This window comes from Manacus vitellinus, unplaced genomic scaffold (genome assembly GCF_001715985.3).
Source record: "Manacus vitellinus isolate BGI_N305 unplaced genomic scaffold, ASM171598v3 scaffold_16_pilon, whole genome shotgun sequence".
Classification (NCBI taxonomy): domain Eukaryota; kingdom Metazoa; phylum Chordata; class Aves; order Passeriformes; family Pipridae; genus Manacus; species Manacus vitellinus.
In genome coordinates, this window is record NW_021939189.1 from 16,573,238 (window position 1) to 16,589,023 (window position 15,786).

Below are 15,786 nucleotides of genomic sequence, written 5' to 3' on the forward strand. Positions count from 1 at the left end.
TGAGCTGGAATGGTTGGAGTTTTCCTCACTTTGGGATTGATTTTGATTTAATTTTTTTGTTTTCCCCATTCATGGCCTTTCCCAGAAGAAGTTGATGCTCTTAAAAGTTGCCCTTGCAGACCATAGTTTCCAAAGATTTTCCAGGCGGGTGGGTTTGTTGGATTTATTGCCACGATCAAGAGGAACTGATGAGGCATTCCTTGTTAAATTCTCTAAACTGTTATAAAAGTAATACTTTTAAACTGTCATTAACTTAGCTCAGTTGGTTGGAACATGGTGCTGATGACACCAAGGTCGTGGTCCTGTATGGGCCATTCACTTAAGAGTTGTACTCGATGATCCTCGTGGGTCCCTTCCAACTCAGAATATTCTGTGGCTGAAAAAGGAAGAAGGGAAAACTTTAGGCAAATGTCAAGTCTTTCACTTATTAGGGTCATTCCAGGCAAAAGGACTGGGACCCAGGGAGCAGGATCTCCTTCAGACATTTGGTCCCACCTTTCCACGGGTGAATCCATGGGTAGTGCTGAGATGGGAAAAATACCCACCTCTTCCTCATGGTGATGAACAGTGGGGTTGTCACTGCAATAACCATCCCTGGCCAGGCTCTAGAACTAGCAGAGTTCCACTCTTGTGTTCCAGTCCAACTGCCCGGCCCGGCTCCCAACATCCGTGCGTATTCCGGCTCCCCCACCTCCGTCACCGTCACCTGGGAGACGCCGCTCTCGGGCAACGGGGACATCCAGAACTACAAACTCTACTACATGGAGAAGGGGCAGGACACCGAGCAGGTACAGATACACCACCCCTAGCAGCCTGTGTGATGGGTGTACCTTGAACTCCTAGAAACACGGTGGGAAGGGTTTGGTTTTCTGACAGACTCAAACACGGAAATGTTTAAATTTAAAATTACAGTGTGAAATGTGTATGTCTTGGAATTAATTTTTTTGTGTGTGTGATGCCTTATTTTGGTGGGTTCATCAGCAGCAAGTAGTTTTTGGGGAATTCCATCATACCTCAGGAAGAGAAGGCAAATTACAGCTGTGTCATCATTTAGCAGTTCTGGTCCAGATGATAGAGAAGATGCTTGCACACTTTTATAGGCTGGTTTTTAGTAAATTAGGTAAACTATTGGGTTTAGCATGATCCTTAATCTCAGCTGTTCGTACTTCTTGAGGTCTTGGATCCAGTGATTGATATTTTGATGCTGCTGAGCATCTAATGGATTAAATTTTCTGATGATTCCCCCGAAGCATCCGATGTGTTCCGTAGAAGTTTAGGCTGCCACCTGAGAATAGTGAGGATTAATCCTCATCACAGCCCCCTTCCCATCCCATTGCATATCAGTATGATTCCAGCTTTAAAAAGCAAAGGGTAGAATACATTTTCCTTAGCCTTTAAATATTTTTTTGCATCAGTTTAAAATAGACCTGATGCCTTTTCTGCTTCTGCATCCCACTATTCCAGTTATAGTCCTAATTTTTTGCTAATGGTCAAGTTTCCAGATCCCTTTCCATGTATGGAGCCAGTGTCCAGGATTTAAACAGAACAGGGAGAATTCTCCCTTGTAAACTCACGGTTGGCACCTTCACAAGTCCTGGGGGTTCATAAGTGTGGGTTTGATCTGCAGGTGCTGCTCCGAGGGTTCCCGTGTGTTTCACGGGAATTCTTCGGACACTGGTGGTAGTTGCAGCCCTGGTGCTGGGCTTGACTGGGTGTCTGTTTGCTCTGGGCAGGACGTGGACGTGGCAGGGCTGTCCCACACGGTCACTGGGCTGAAGAAGTTCACCGAGTACAGCTTCCGGGTGGTCGCCTACAACAAGCACGGCCCCGGCGTCTCCACCCACGACGTTGTCGTCCGCACCCTCTCGGATGGTAAAGCTCCTTATTCCATGTCGGTTTTGCAGGAATTATCCGGCAATTTCCTTTCAGTGAATTTTTAACCAGACTTTTATGGGTTTTGCTCGTTGTTGCCCTGTTTTATTAGTAGTGTTGTCGTTGCGTGTGGCTGTTCTTGGTCAGAATTCCCCAGAGGCCTTTCAGACTGGGTGAAGGAAAATTGCTGCACCTGCAAAAGTATCTGGGATGGGGATTATGGAACAATGGTGTTCTTCATTCCAGCATCCACAGTTTATTTCATGGACTGCTGGGTCTATGAAGTACTGAGAGCAGACAGAAAAACAAATAAATTTATGCAACAGCTCCAAATTATTTTTTAGGTTCTCCAACATTTTTATATATCAGCAGACTTCTGGTTTTGGAGTGTTTTCATTTTAATTGTTTTCCTGTGGGGAAATGTTGCCTGTCTTTGTTTGCACTCCAGCACAGGTATTATTGAATCTGTTGCATATAGTGGTGAAAGCAGGACCTGGTGCCAGGATTTTTTATAAGGCAAATCAAGAGGTACTGTGAGCCAGCAGAGATACACAAGCAACTGTAGAGTGATCAGAGTTAATGTTAGCCCATATTTTTTATAGAGAAGTTTATTTGTATATGAGAACAACCAGATGGAAAGTAAGTGGAGCCTGGAGTCATCTCTTCAGGAATGACCAGAAGTAGAACAGAGGAGCAGAGAGGCATATTATCTCGAATTCTCCCGGACCTGAGCTTGTTTCTGGGGCACTTCTTGTCTCTTTGGTGATTTCTGTGTTTTGTTAATTCAGTTTCTCCTCCATAAAACCCTGTCAGCATCTTCTTTAACCCACACCAGCTTTTATCCACAACATCAAGTGGACAAAGATTCTACAGATAAATTTCCTCTGAACAATCCCCACTTCTTGTCTGTTCAGTCCCTGCTCTGTGTTAGTGTTACTTGTTGCCTGAGTAGGGGGAATAACCAGTGTCCACAGCCCCCTCTGTCCCCCTCCTCCCTCTGTGGACCTTTGCCGTGTTCTCCCTCATTTCACTCGTTTTCCAGATTCCCAAGTCACAGGAATGGTTACCCACTTCTCTTGTGGAAGCTGTTTCCACCTTCAGTGCCCTTTTCTGAGCCTTTTTCCAACTTTTTTTTCTCCTGTGTACTTTTAAGTATGGAGGTAGGGAGGACTGTAATGGTATCAAACATACAAGTGAGGCATTACTTGCATTTGACTGACTTTGGCTGCTTCTGAGCCCTGAGGTGGGAACATCCCAAGGTCCTTCTGCAGTTCTTCACCATCAGATCATGGCACGGGAGCTCCACAGCTCACCTCCCACCACGTCCCTTCCAGCCTGCTTCTGCCCTTATTTTAGGCAGCTGTTCTCTCTGGTGAGCACTTCTGTGCCATCCCCTCATTGCCTCATTCCTCAAGAGCTCCAGGAGGTTTATGATGTGGGATTTCCCTTGGAGAAGTGAGAAATACATACTATTATTCCTCCTATTACTCCTACTCTCTCTAAATTTCATGCTTTATTGTTGCTTCAGTTTATTTGCCTCACAGAGGTTTCTGACACTCCTGGGAGTTTGAGTGGATCCCACTGTGGTACTGGCATCACACTGACCATCTCCCAGTATCAAGGTAGCTTGGGAGAGGTTACATAAGTCATGCAGCTGTTTAATTCCCAAGTTCCTTGAGAAACCCTGGATGGATTGCACCTCACCCTGGCAAGATGCTGCTGTTCCTCACGTCCAACTCTTCCAGAATCCCTTATATTGACATTTCAGTTGGAGAGACCCTGGGAGTCCCATGTAAGGATGTCATGGAAGCCTCTCCTTTCCCACACTACAAATGCAAAGAGAGTTGTGTGGCCTTATCTTTGTCTTTTTCTCTCCTACCCTGACCATTTGCTAACTCTGATTTCTCTAAAGGGCTTCCAACTCCTTTGTTTGAAGAATTCATTATTAGTTATAATGTCATTTTGACATTTTCCTGAAGTTCTTTCTTCTAAATCTTGTTTTCACATTTAACCTGCAGATATTTATTTTCTAAAGCTCTCTGAAGGATGTCATCTTACTTCTTCCAATCTCATAACCTGCTACTTAACCACACTGCTCTGCCCCTGCAAGCTCCCAAATCTTTGAGGAAATGATGTGCATTTTTTTCCTGTGTTTTCTTATTGCAGTGTCCATGAGCAATCTCTTGTTCCCTGCAGGGATTTTCTCCCTAAGCTTCCTTTAGCTGTGATTTAACAACATCTGCATTTTGATGTAGGTCTTTGCTCCTAATCTGTTCTGGTGCCTTGTTGCAGGGGTGGCTCTGCAGGTATTACCATTCAAACCAAGGTTTATGTGCTGCTCGTGAGGATTGCTTTGCTTCTCATGGAATTCCTGATCAGGGATTACAGCTGGAAATGTAATCTCTGCATCACAGCCCGGCCAAGGCATTTCTCTCCCAGTCTCTGAGCCCTGAGCGTGTCCTGGTGCTCCTGCCTGCCTGGTTTCTGTGTCCTGTGCAGCACCAGGCAATGCTTTTCCTATGGAAGTGTTTGACAAGAGATGTTGGGAGGGAATCCTTCCCTGTGAGGGTGGGGAGGCCCTGGCACAGGTTGTCCAGAGAAACTGTGGCTACCCCATCCCTGCAAGTGTCCAAGGCCAGGTTGGATGGGGCTTGGAGCAACCTGGGCTAGTGGAAGGTGTCCCTGCCCATGGCAGGGGATGGAAAAGGATGAGCTTTGAGGTCCTTTCCAACCCAAACCATTCTGTGCCAAACTGCACCGTGCATGTGTTGAGATGCATTTTTATGATTACATTTACATGCACAGGTCCTTTCTGGTGTCCTGCTGATTGTCTCTCACCAAGTTGGCAATATGTGCATTAATTCTTCACAATTCTTTGTGCAACCCATGACTTTAAGGTTGTTCTGAACACAGGCACCAACTGCCTCAAACAACCAGCAAGGAAAGTTTGGCTTTATATCGTGTCCTTCCCCTCCTCAGTGTCACAGGAACGTGGTGACTGAGCTTTTCCTGTTACAGAAAATCATGATAACAAAAACCATGGCCAGAATTCTAAATGTGGGTTCCCCAAATCAAGCAGTGTATTAATTAAAGATTTGCTTTGGGAAAGTACTGAATGAGATCTCATCTCTGAGAGTTTATGAGATAAACCTTTAAATACAAAACATTTTTTATTTAGATAGCTGTGATAAGTAAGGACTTGAATAAAGAGTTCTTTGTGATGAAAACACAGAACCCTCCTCAACCAGTCACTGTGTGTCAGAAAGTACCTCTGGGAGGATTTGGTCCTTTATAAAGTGTCTTAAACCAGAAGGGTTTGTACTTACTTGCATAATGAATGAGAGCAGAGAGTGGTTGGGTATGGAAATACCATATTTGAAAATTTTGGAATTGTAATTCCTTTAATGTTTCTAGTCCCCAGTGCTCCACCACAGAATCTGACGCTGGAGGTACGGAATTCCAAGGTAAGATGTGGCAAATCTCCTGTTGGTAATGGGTAAATAAAGGCTGGTGGGTCTTAGACTGACCACATTTCAGGGCTGCTATGGGTCTTTTTCCTCCCACGCTGCTTTTGAGCTCTTTGTGTGTGAGCTGCCCAGCAGGAGAATATCTGAGCGTGGGGCTTGAAGTGGTGGGAGCTCCAATCCAGTGGTGGGCTGGACATGGGATGCAGTAAGACAGTGACAGGGCACCAAAGGCTCCTGATGAAAGGGGTTTAATCAGGCACAAAAGCCTGAAGGAGGAGAGCTTGAATTGCTGCTGACTGACTGTTGTTTACAGTGTGTGCACTCACCAACACACGTTTGCAGTGTCCTGGGCACTTCAGAAGAGAGAATTAAACACTTGGTCATTGAGAGTGGAGACTTTTTTTAGAAGCCTTTCCTAAAAACTTCTTTCCCAATGCCTTCCTGTGCTGCCTTCCCCAGAGCATCCTGCTGCAGTGGCAGCCCCCTCCCACAGGGACCCACAGCGGGCAAATCACCGGCTACAAAATCCGCTACCGGAAGGTTTCGCGCAAGAGCGACGTCACCGAGAGCGTGGGGGGCACCCAACTGTCCCAGCTCATCGAGGGTGAGCAGGGCCTGGCATCGGGGGGGCTTTGGAGGGGCCTTTAGAGGGCTCAGAGGGAGGGTTCTGTAGGGCCTTGCCTTGGGAGTCAAACTGAGTCACATCTCAGACGGGTGTCGGTGGGTTCTGAGGTCGCGTGGGCTCCAGGTGAGAACTGAGGGCTGCTGACCTGATTTTGCCATGGATTTGCTAAATGGATTGGATGATTCCTTATAAAAGGCATGGGGTTTGCCTGCAGCATCTGCCCAAGTGCCAGGAATGACGTGTGGGGAAGGATTCCAGAGGAACAGGAGCTGAGAGTACTGCAAGTGATAACCAATAACCCAGCTCTGAGTGTCTGACCTGATCCACCCTGCACATCATCCCACCTACTTTCATTGGAATCAACCTTTCTCCTCCTTTCTAGCGTGAATGTATAATACGTCCCCTATTTTGTACACTTAAAAATCCAGTCTGGGCCATCACTTAGTGTAAATTATATATTGTTACCAGAACTAGAATCCTGTTTAGCAGAAATGAGCAGTGCGTGAGATCAGGAGCAAGATAACATTTTGTTCGTTTTTAAAATCTCTGTAAATGAACAGTTGGTCAAAAGAGAAGAAATAGTGAAATTCTAGAGGAGGAACACGCAGTTTTTAATAAGATGTTCTGATTTTTTTTCTCAGAAATTCCAGCTATGACAGTAAGTCTCAGTCTTCTCAGAACCGAGATGTTCCTGTAACTCGAGTATATTTTTGTCACAACAAAGCCTGTCTTGGATGTTCCATATATCCATATGTGTTTGGATGTTCCATATATCAAATTTTGAGTGCATTTTCACATTGCTTCAATTTTTATTATTATTATTACTATTATTATTACCATTTTTTATTATAGACACTTACATAGACTAAACAGTTTGCACAGTTTGCTCACCTACTGCTTCTGTGCCACCCCTAGGTTTAGTTGTGGATGTAATTAGTAATTAAAACTAATTAAGAGCTGTGAATTAAAGCTGGCTGTACACAGCACCTCAGAGTCCCTTCCAGCAGTCTGTGGGACAGTGGACCATCCCAGCCCCGGGTGTCCCCTCCCTGGTGTCCCCTGGCTGAGGGCTCCTCCCAGCCCTGACCTCACGGCGCTCCGGTGGCAGGGTGGGTGGAAGGTTTGTTTCCATCAGGTTATCCCGGTGTGTCGGTCGGGTCTGGGGTTGCTGCCCGTGGTGGGAATTCCTGTGCTGACCCCGGGGTTGTCCCTGTGGCAGGGCTGGAGCGAGGCACCGAGTACAGCTTCCGAGTGGCTGCCATGACCGTGAACGGCACCGGCCCCGCCACCGACTGGGTGTCAGCGGAGACCTTCGAGAGCGACCTGGACGGTGAGAGCAGCACTGGGATGGGGGGCATGACAGGCATCACAGCTCAGGGGCATCACAGCTCAGGGGCCTCACAGCTCAGGGGCATCACAGCCATCATGGCTCAGGGGCCTCACAACCATCACAGCTCAGGGGCATCACAACTCAGGGGCATCACAACCATCACAACCATCACAGCTCAGGGACATCACAACCATCACAGCTCAGGGGCATCACAGCTCGGGGGCATCACAACCATCACAGCTCAGAGGCCTCACAACCATCACAGCCATCACATCTCAGGGACATCACAACCATCACAGCTCAGGGGCATCACAGCTCAGGGGCATCACAGCCATCACTGCTCAGAGGCCTCACAGCCATCACAGCTCAGGGGCCTCACAACCATCACAAACATCACAGCTCAGGGGCCTCACAGCCATCCCAGCTCAGGGGCAGGGCACACTGGAATTTCATTGCCTTTGGTAAAGGGAAACCCGTCTGTTTTACCGTGTTCTAATTGTACCATGGGTTTCATTTATGATTAATTTTTTATTAAATTGATTTCTAATTTAACAGAAAATTCTTGCCAAGTCAGCAAAATGGCTTGGAATCAAACCCTGCTTCTACACTTTCTGGTGCTGTATGTTGGCACTAAGTGTAAAATACCTCATTATGAGTGACAGTGAGATGCCACAATAGGAAAGAAATAAATAAAGGAAAACGTTGTCCCCCACAGCCCTTTGCAGTCCTACCCCCATATTTCATTGGTGCTGTGCTTTCTTTGACCCACAGTAGCTGTTATTTTGCCACTTGAGGAGAAAAGGCAGATTGATTAAATTTTCAGACCATATCTCCCATCAGCAGTGAAGTCTCTTCCACCAAATCCATGGATTCATGATGTGTGATATACAGAACCATGGTAACAGCTTGTTTTCCCAGTGTTGAGTTTAACAATTAAAGTAGGAAATGTTCTGTGACAAATTTTGACCTCTGATAGTTGGTCCAGACGTTTGGTCTTTCCTACAGTGGAATAATTTACAAGTGGGAACCTGATTGTGGCAGAATTCAAAGGAGCAATTTTGTGAGTATCTCCCAGATCTGACCAAGAGCCAGTAAAATGGAAGAAAGGTCTATTTTTAAAGGATGGCTGGGGGGGAATCTCTTTGGAACTACCTACCTGGAGCTGGTGGTTCTGGGTGCACTGCTCCCGTTTCCAAAATTAGTTGCACCCAAGTTCCCTTCTGCTTGTTGGGGGCCACTCTCTCTTGGCCTTGTGGAAGGAGCTGAGAGGGTCATTCCATCTCAGTGCCACAGGATCCAACTGAGTCTTTCACATCTGTGTGGCCTCAAGTTCAGCTTTCCTGGCAGCTGCAAGATGAAATAATGAAAGTGTTTCAATATTTGCTCTCCACTGTTGGAAGATCCTTCACAGTCGGCTCAGAAAGCCCTGGAGAGCCCCTGCTCCAGTCTCTGTGCTCTGCAAAGCTGATGCTCAACTTAATCCTTGTTCTCCCTGCTCCAGTGTTAACAGTGCAGTTCAGGTCTGTAGATATTTCAAATGACTTTTCAGAGTTGAAATCACTTTGATCTGTGTGTCTGTCTTCCCCTAAGTGGATATGACACAACTGTGGAGCTTTGAGAAGCCACGAGGTCCCCAAACTGGAGCAGAGCTCTGTAAATAGGCACTTCAGGAGGTAATGAAAAGGTCCCTGAATTAGAGTTAACAATGCTTTGCCAGAGGATAGCATCAGGATTAAATTTAAATTTAAACAGGGCAGAAGGAGGGAGAAGAAAGGAACCTTTTCCTTCTCTGTTGACTTTGTCATTTAAATTTGGAATGTTGCAGTCCTTGCAGGAAATCTGAATTTCTTTCTGCATATTCTTTCCAGTGAATAAAGTAATAAAAAATTCACAGTTAAGACAACCTAACCTGGTATTCAGATCATTCTGTGTACATGTGTGAGAACTTTCTGTATGTGCACACTGGGGAGATGATGTGTGTTTTTGAGTTTCTTTCTTTAGGAAGCTCATGTGGATAATTTTAACACCATGCAAATGTATTTACAGCTAATCTTGCACTTCTCGGGTTCAGTAGGCAGGGAAGGCATAATTTCTTTTCATTCCTATGGCTGCTTTTTGAATTTAAATAGAAAATAACTCACCTGACAGTCTCCTCAAGGTACAGGGGAGCTGGAGTGTGACAATCCTGTGTTGGTGCAGGTGCCCCAGGAGTGCAGAGCAGGAGGTGTTAAACAGTTGTACAAAGTTTATCCCCTGTGCACCAGCTTCTGTGCAGTTAAAAATGTCACCTCTCAGGCTGCACTTGGAGCTTTGCTGTGTTTAATATTTGTGAACTTTAATTGATGGGCTGTGTCAGCTGGAGGCCAGAAACCCCCTGGGCTGGCAGGGCAGTGCTGTATTATGATCCAAATAATCCTTTTGTGGTGCTTTATTAAATGGTTTTAGAGAAATGCAGCATGTTCATTAAAATTAAATCCCTGCAGGAAGCAGAAGTCCTTGTTTTTATTTTAGAGTGGGGAGCTCAGTTTGCTGTTGCACAGAATTGTTTATAATCCGTGGGCACACGGCAGCTCCAGTGGGATGACAAAAGTCTTATTTAATCTCTAGAAGTTAAAACAAAGTTGTGGACACTGCAGGGACAGTTGTGAGGTTGCTTTTAGGTTCGAATCAACAGCAGGGGAAAAACCTTATAGTAAAAACATGAGAGGCTTACTGTGGCATGTTGGGGAAGTCCTGGTTTTAAGGACCCACATTTCATCTCTCCGTGGGTTGGGAAGAGATTTGTGTTGCTTTTTGGGGGTAGGGTTTGACCATTTGATATAGACTCTCTGTTTTTTGATCTTTTAGTTTGGCTGTGTAGTTTCTGCTTGTATTTTGTGAATTATGTGAACACAGGGATTTAGGCAGCAACAAGTGTAGGACAAATGCAGGGTGCATTCTCAGAGCTTTGCAATATCCTATTTAATGCTACAACAAGCTCAGGAACCTTTTTTCGTTATCAGGATTTTCAGTATAATTACTTTAATGCCCACAAGTAAGGAATGTGATGGAATTGGAAACAGATTGCTTTGTGGAGGGGAAGGATGGGATAAATCTAATGCATGCTTGGAAGAATTGGTGAGAAGATGCACAACCATCCAGAAAATCTACCCTGAGCAGATGTGATACTTTCTTCAGTACAACTGCCCTTTCTTTTAAAGAGAGGATCTATTAAATACAAGTGTCCAAAGCTCTGTTTGTTGGAGCTCTTTGCTCTCCCTTGGACACCAAAGCTCTTCCATTGGAACGTGCTCATTTCACACAGAGTAGAAGTGCTTCATTTGGCCCTCCCACCTCACATTCTTCGTGGAATTACCTTTATTTGAGAGAAAGCCTTGAAATCCATCATTTTTCCTTGACAGAAACTCGTGTTCCTGAGGTTCCAAGCTCCCTGCACGTCCGTCCCCTGGTCACCAGCATCGTGGTGAGCTGGACCCCCCCGGAGAACCAGAACGTGGTGGTGAGGGGCTACGCCATCGGCTACGGCATCGGCTCCCCCCACGCCCAGACCATCAAGGTGGACTATAAACAGAGATACTACACCATCGAGAACCTGGGTGAGCCAGGGGGATCCCCAGCCCTGCCCCTGTCACCTCCTGCAGCCCTTGTCACAACCCCTTCCATGCTGAGCAGCAGCAGGGGCCCCTCATTCTCCAGCTGGAGCTGCAGAACAGGTGGCTTCAGGCAAAAAGAGGAGCTAAAATGTCACCAAGATTCACTGGCAGCTCCTTGGAAAGGAAAATAGATTCACCCCTCCACAGAATTCTCTGTGGTGGGTAAAATAGCCTGAAAGCCAAAGAAATATTAATATTGAGAAGTTCCATAAAATCGGAGGTTGGAGTTATTTTGTAGTAGAGCAGCGTAAAATGGTCATTTTAAGTTGTTTTTCCTCACTGCTCTTCTGGCTGTACTTAAGGGAGATTTGCTGTGACTAGAGACTTCCACTGATGAGAGCTGTTGTGTCCCTGCCCATGGCAGAGGAATGAGAGGAACTTTAAGGTCCCTTCCGACCCAGACCAGTTTGGGATTCTGGGAACACAAACAGAAGGTCTGCATGGAGACTTGCAGTTCAAATTAAATCAAATTATTTCATATATTTCAGTTAAAAATTAAAATACTGAACAAAGAGGGTATGGAGAAGCAGAAAATAGGATTCATTTGATATTCTAATCTCTTTTTTCCCTTTAGACCCGAGCTCCCACTATGTGATCACCCTGAAGGCCTTTAACAACGTGGGGGAAGGGATCCCTCTGTACGAGAGCGCCGTGACCCGGCCCCACTCCGGTAAGGAGCAGGGGCTCTTCCCAGTCCTGCACAGCTGCTGGAATGTGGTGGTGTGGGATGGAAGAGTCTGGTTTGTCCGTGCCACCCAGCGCTCCCCATCCCTTTAACTGGCTGCCCTCACTGCTCAGGGATTGCCTCACTTGTCTCACATTAAACCACCTAAAACTGGGGCCATTTGGAAGCTACAGAACTTACCTGTCAGCTGCTGATAGATGTTCTTGTTCCCAACATTAACATTACGTGAACCCAGAGCCTGGGGGTGCTGTTCTAAAGGCACAGCCCTTGTTTTGGGGTTTAGGGGCAAATACAGCTTTTTTGGTGTTTTACACTGAGATGTTGAATATGATGTGTGTTTGCTTTATCTAAGTCTCACTCTGCTGTCACTTACACCAAAAAGTTGGTGGAAGTTTTAATTTTGAAAGAGTTTAAGCAGAGGAAATGGTTTGCAGGTGAGGTGTTGCCATGTGAGGGCTCGCTGTGCTCTCTGGTGACACCAGCGAGGGGTTTACTGTAGGTGCAGCACTTTGGTTTAGTCCTGGAGAGCAGGACTAAAATCCTTAGACATTTTATAGAGTTGCAGTTCACAGTTACTGTATATTTGTCTGATACTTGGGACTCAATGCCCATAACATGCTTTAAAAGCTGCTAGGAGCTCCCTGTGTATGAAGGGACATTTCCCCATCCAGAAGGAGTCCAGGTCTTTGTTCTCCTCGTGGTTTTCTGGAAGAGGACTCAGTGGACATCCTGAGGAAAATGAAGTTAAAATGGCTGTGTCTTTGGGGTTCTCAGGCCATGGTTGAGGGCACTGCACACTAATACCATTAAGTATTATACCAGCATGTCTGTGTTGTCTTACTGTCTATAGAAGGGAAGAGATGCAAGAGTGATGTTATTGACCAGTCTGATGTCACCTATTAACTCTGGCTTTTCTCTCTTTTTCTCCATTCCTCACCCTCCATCTCATTGCACTACCCTGCATTTCCCCTTTTTTGTTTTGGTTTACATTAAAATGCCGCCTCCTCCCGTTTTAATTGTAATCCCCGACTCCTTGCCCATCGATTCCCCAGACACTTCCGAGGTTGATTTGTTTGTTATTAATGCTCCATACACTCCAGTGCCAGACCCGTCTCCCATGATGCCCCCGGTGGGAGTTCAGGCTTCCATCCTGAGCCACGACACCATCCGGATCACGTGGGCAGACAACTCTCTGCCCAAGAACCAGAAGATCACGGACGCTCGGTACTACACAGTGCGCTGGAAAACCAACATCCCGGCCAACACCAAGTACAAGGTACTGGCTCCAGCAGCTCCAGCAGCTCCAGCAGCCTTGGGGGTCAGGGACAAGGAGTGCCGAGGTGGCAGCTGAGGGTAAGAACACCCTGCAGAGCTGTGCCAGGAGGGGCAGGGTTGTTCCAGGTTGGTTTTGTGTTCTGTGGGTGAGAGAGCTGGAGCTGGGGGTTGTGGGAGTGGATGGAAGAGCACTTCCAGAAGGGTGTTCTGCTCTGGAGCCAGGGGCACAGGGACAGTTGGACACTTGGAAGGTCTGTGTTACTGACTCTCTGCCTCTTCCCCAGCCAGCAGAGAACCTGAATTTGGGGGTGAGTCCTGCAGGGAAAAGATTGACTCCTGTGGTTTTCAGTTCCTTTTACAACCTTTTCTGTTCATGCCGAGTCGATAGCGAACCTTTCCTTTGGGAACTCAATGGATGCAAAATACACAACAATAACTTCATGATGTCCCTACCTTCCTCCATTTTCATCTGTTTTGATTTGGAAACTGGATTTGGGGTTTCAGTTTTTTTAGTTGGTTGGTTGGATTTTTTTATTAATTTTCAGGGTTATCTGGAGGCCTCAAAGGTGTTGACTGCAAATTTCACATTTACAATGAGGCTCAGAGGAACTGGTTGTTAAAATACCCAACCAGTGGAGTCCCCTTTACGCTCCTGCAGAGCTGACTTGTTATGGTCCAGATTTATTTTTTTTTTATTGAAATGAAAGGATATTATTATGAGTGTATTCCTCCTCTAAAGGCAAGCCCACATTCCTGAGTCATGTGCAGAGGATGTCTCAGGAGTGATTTAAAGAAAGCTACAGTTTCTGTAGTTAATTGCTTAAAAAAACCCCACCCTCAGTGGTAAAAGAACTATTCCCACCATTCCTGGTGCTGGTGGCCAGTGGGTGATAAGTTTTATTGTGGACCAAAGCCAATATGTAATGATGGAATATAGTTCAGAATCACTCCCTGTAGAAAGCATTTGTCTGAAAGGACAGAAGTTTGAGGGTCTTTGCTTTAACCATGTGGCACCCAGGATGTCTGGAGAACCCACATCCTGCGACTGTTCCACAGCCTTGGGCACAGAACCTCTGTTCTCCAGGATCCAGAGCTGCATCTGTTCAGCACAGGGTGTTTCATCCATCCCTCTCATCCCAATGGATGCTGGAGCCATCCGTTCAGATTTTCTCCCTTTGCCCCCTGTTTCTCACTGGCACTCCCAAACTGCTGCTGAAGGAGCTCTGTGCTCCCAACACAAGTGGTTCCACCTTAAGGAACCTTTTTTTCCTCTATTTATACAGGAGTTGTGTCAATCTGGAGCCTGTAAACACAGGAACAGATGGGATACAGTTCCTAAAAGGCTCCACTGTGCTTTGAACTGTGTTGCTGCACCAACATGGATCAGTTTTCCAAAGAGCCTTTGTTGGGGACTGGGGTTGTCCTGCAGCTCCCTGGGATCCAACAGTCAGCTCTTAAGCAGAACCAAAAATATTAAACCTTATCTCGGGTCTTTTAGGGAAATAAATTGTTCAGGGTACTATTTGTGGAGAGTGAGTGGGGTTTGGTACCATGGGATAGGCTGGGATCTTAAAAACTGGGAGTGGTGTTAAAAACTGGAGAAAGCAGAGAAGTCTGAGCCTCCAGCTGGGCCTTGATGTGTGATTTACATCCAGTGGGATGTGCAGGGAGACTAAAAGATACCAAGATTCAGAGCCATAGGGAAAAACAGAACTTAACCTGTGAAAGGAGCTTGGCTGCAGCCGGGAGAGACCAGGAACTATAAACTATGGAATGTTCCAGTGCTGTTGGAATTCCCACAGGCATTCCAGAGAGGAAGAGCTGGTGTGCATTTTGGGGGTAAGGCAGCTCAGAATGCAAGATTTCTCCTCTGGACTTGTCATTCCCTCGCTGTCCCAGGCCAAGGGCTTTGCTCCCTCCTTTCCCAGGGAGCTGTGCCCAGTCCAGCTTTGTCACAACCCGTCAGCCACAATCCATTTACTCCAGAGGTACTCAGAGTGTGTACCAAGTGAAGGTTTCAGGTTAATAGAGGATTTAATTTTAATTCATTCTATGAGCCCTTGATGACTGGCCACCCCTGTGATGTTGGTGAAGGAGCAAAATACTTGGCACAAACCACAGTCATCCCTTGGATCACAATTCCTGGACTTCCACCCAGCGTAAGAGAAAAAGGCTCTCCCTGATACTTGACAAATCAGGGTTTTCTCTGCAGAATTTGGACTGTATTACTCACAGAGCCCCCAAGAAATGTGCCTTTACCTTGAAAATTAATTAGCTGGAGGTGTTGTTTCTGGAGTCAGCGGCTGTACCCAGTTGTTGGCCCTGTCAAAGACTGAAACAACTCTTTAATTCCATGTTTAGATCACTGCAGGTCAAGGTAAGGAATATACATATCTGTAAATACACCTTCCTTTTTCTTCCCACAGCCTCCAGTGCATTCTGTTGATGTTCAAGCCACGTATAGCAAATACCAGATATTTAAAAATGGCCGAGTTACAAATTCCACTATTTATGTATAACAACCTGCAGTGTTAAATGAACTTAGTGCAATTAAATTCACTGCTTATTATGCTTAGGTTTCCCTGTGGATGAAGTGTAAAGGACAAAAAGCCCATCCAAATGAGCCTGGAGTTCTTTTTAAAATACAGCCAAAAAATCAAGTGTGCAAAGAATTAGTAAGATCTTCTATAATAGAAATTCTCTATAGAAATTCTTACTTAGAAATTCTAAAATTTCTGTTCATTAAATGTGTAGTTTTTGTGTGTGATCCTAGATAACCATCTTGTTCTGGAAAAAGTCTATGTATTAGTAAAGCTTCGTTCTCTTCACGTCTTTCTAGTGTATCTTTAGTTGATTGTTTATTATATTTAAGAATGTCC

General features: G+C 45.7%; 1 protein-coding gene across 1 annotated transcript in view; it reads left to right on the top strand.

Annotated features, from left to right (window-relative positions):
* Positions 1-15,786, top strand: part of NEO1 (neogenin 1) — a 114,124-nt gene that overhangs the window by 76,426 nt on the left and 21,912 nt on the right. Inside the window, exons 9-16 of the mRNA XM_025894859.2 lie at positions 640-788; positions 1,734-1,872; positions 5,287-5,336; positions 5,799-5,943; positions 7,184-7,294; positions 10,696-10,890; positions 11,522-11,617; positions 12,685-12,908. Of these exons, the coding sequence (XP_025750644.2) occupies positions 640-788; positions 1,734-1,872; positions 5,287-5,336; positions 5,799-5,943; positions 7,184-7,294; positions 10,696-10,890; positions 11,522-11,617; positions 12,685-12,908 (1,109 nt within the window). The remainder of the gene's footprint in view (positions 1-639; positions 789-1,733; positions 1,873-5,286; positions 5,337-5,798; positions 5,944-7,183; positions 7,295-10,695; positions 10,891-11,521; positions 11,618-12,684; positions 12,909-15,786) is intronic.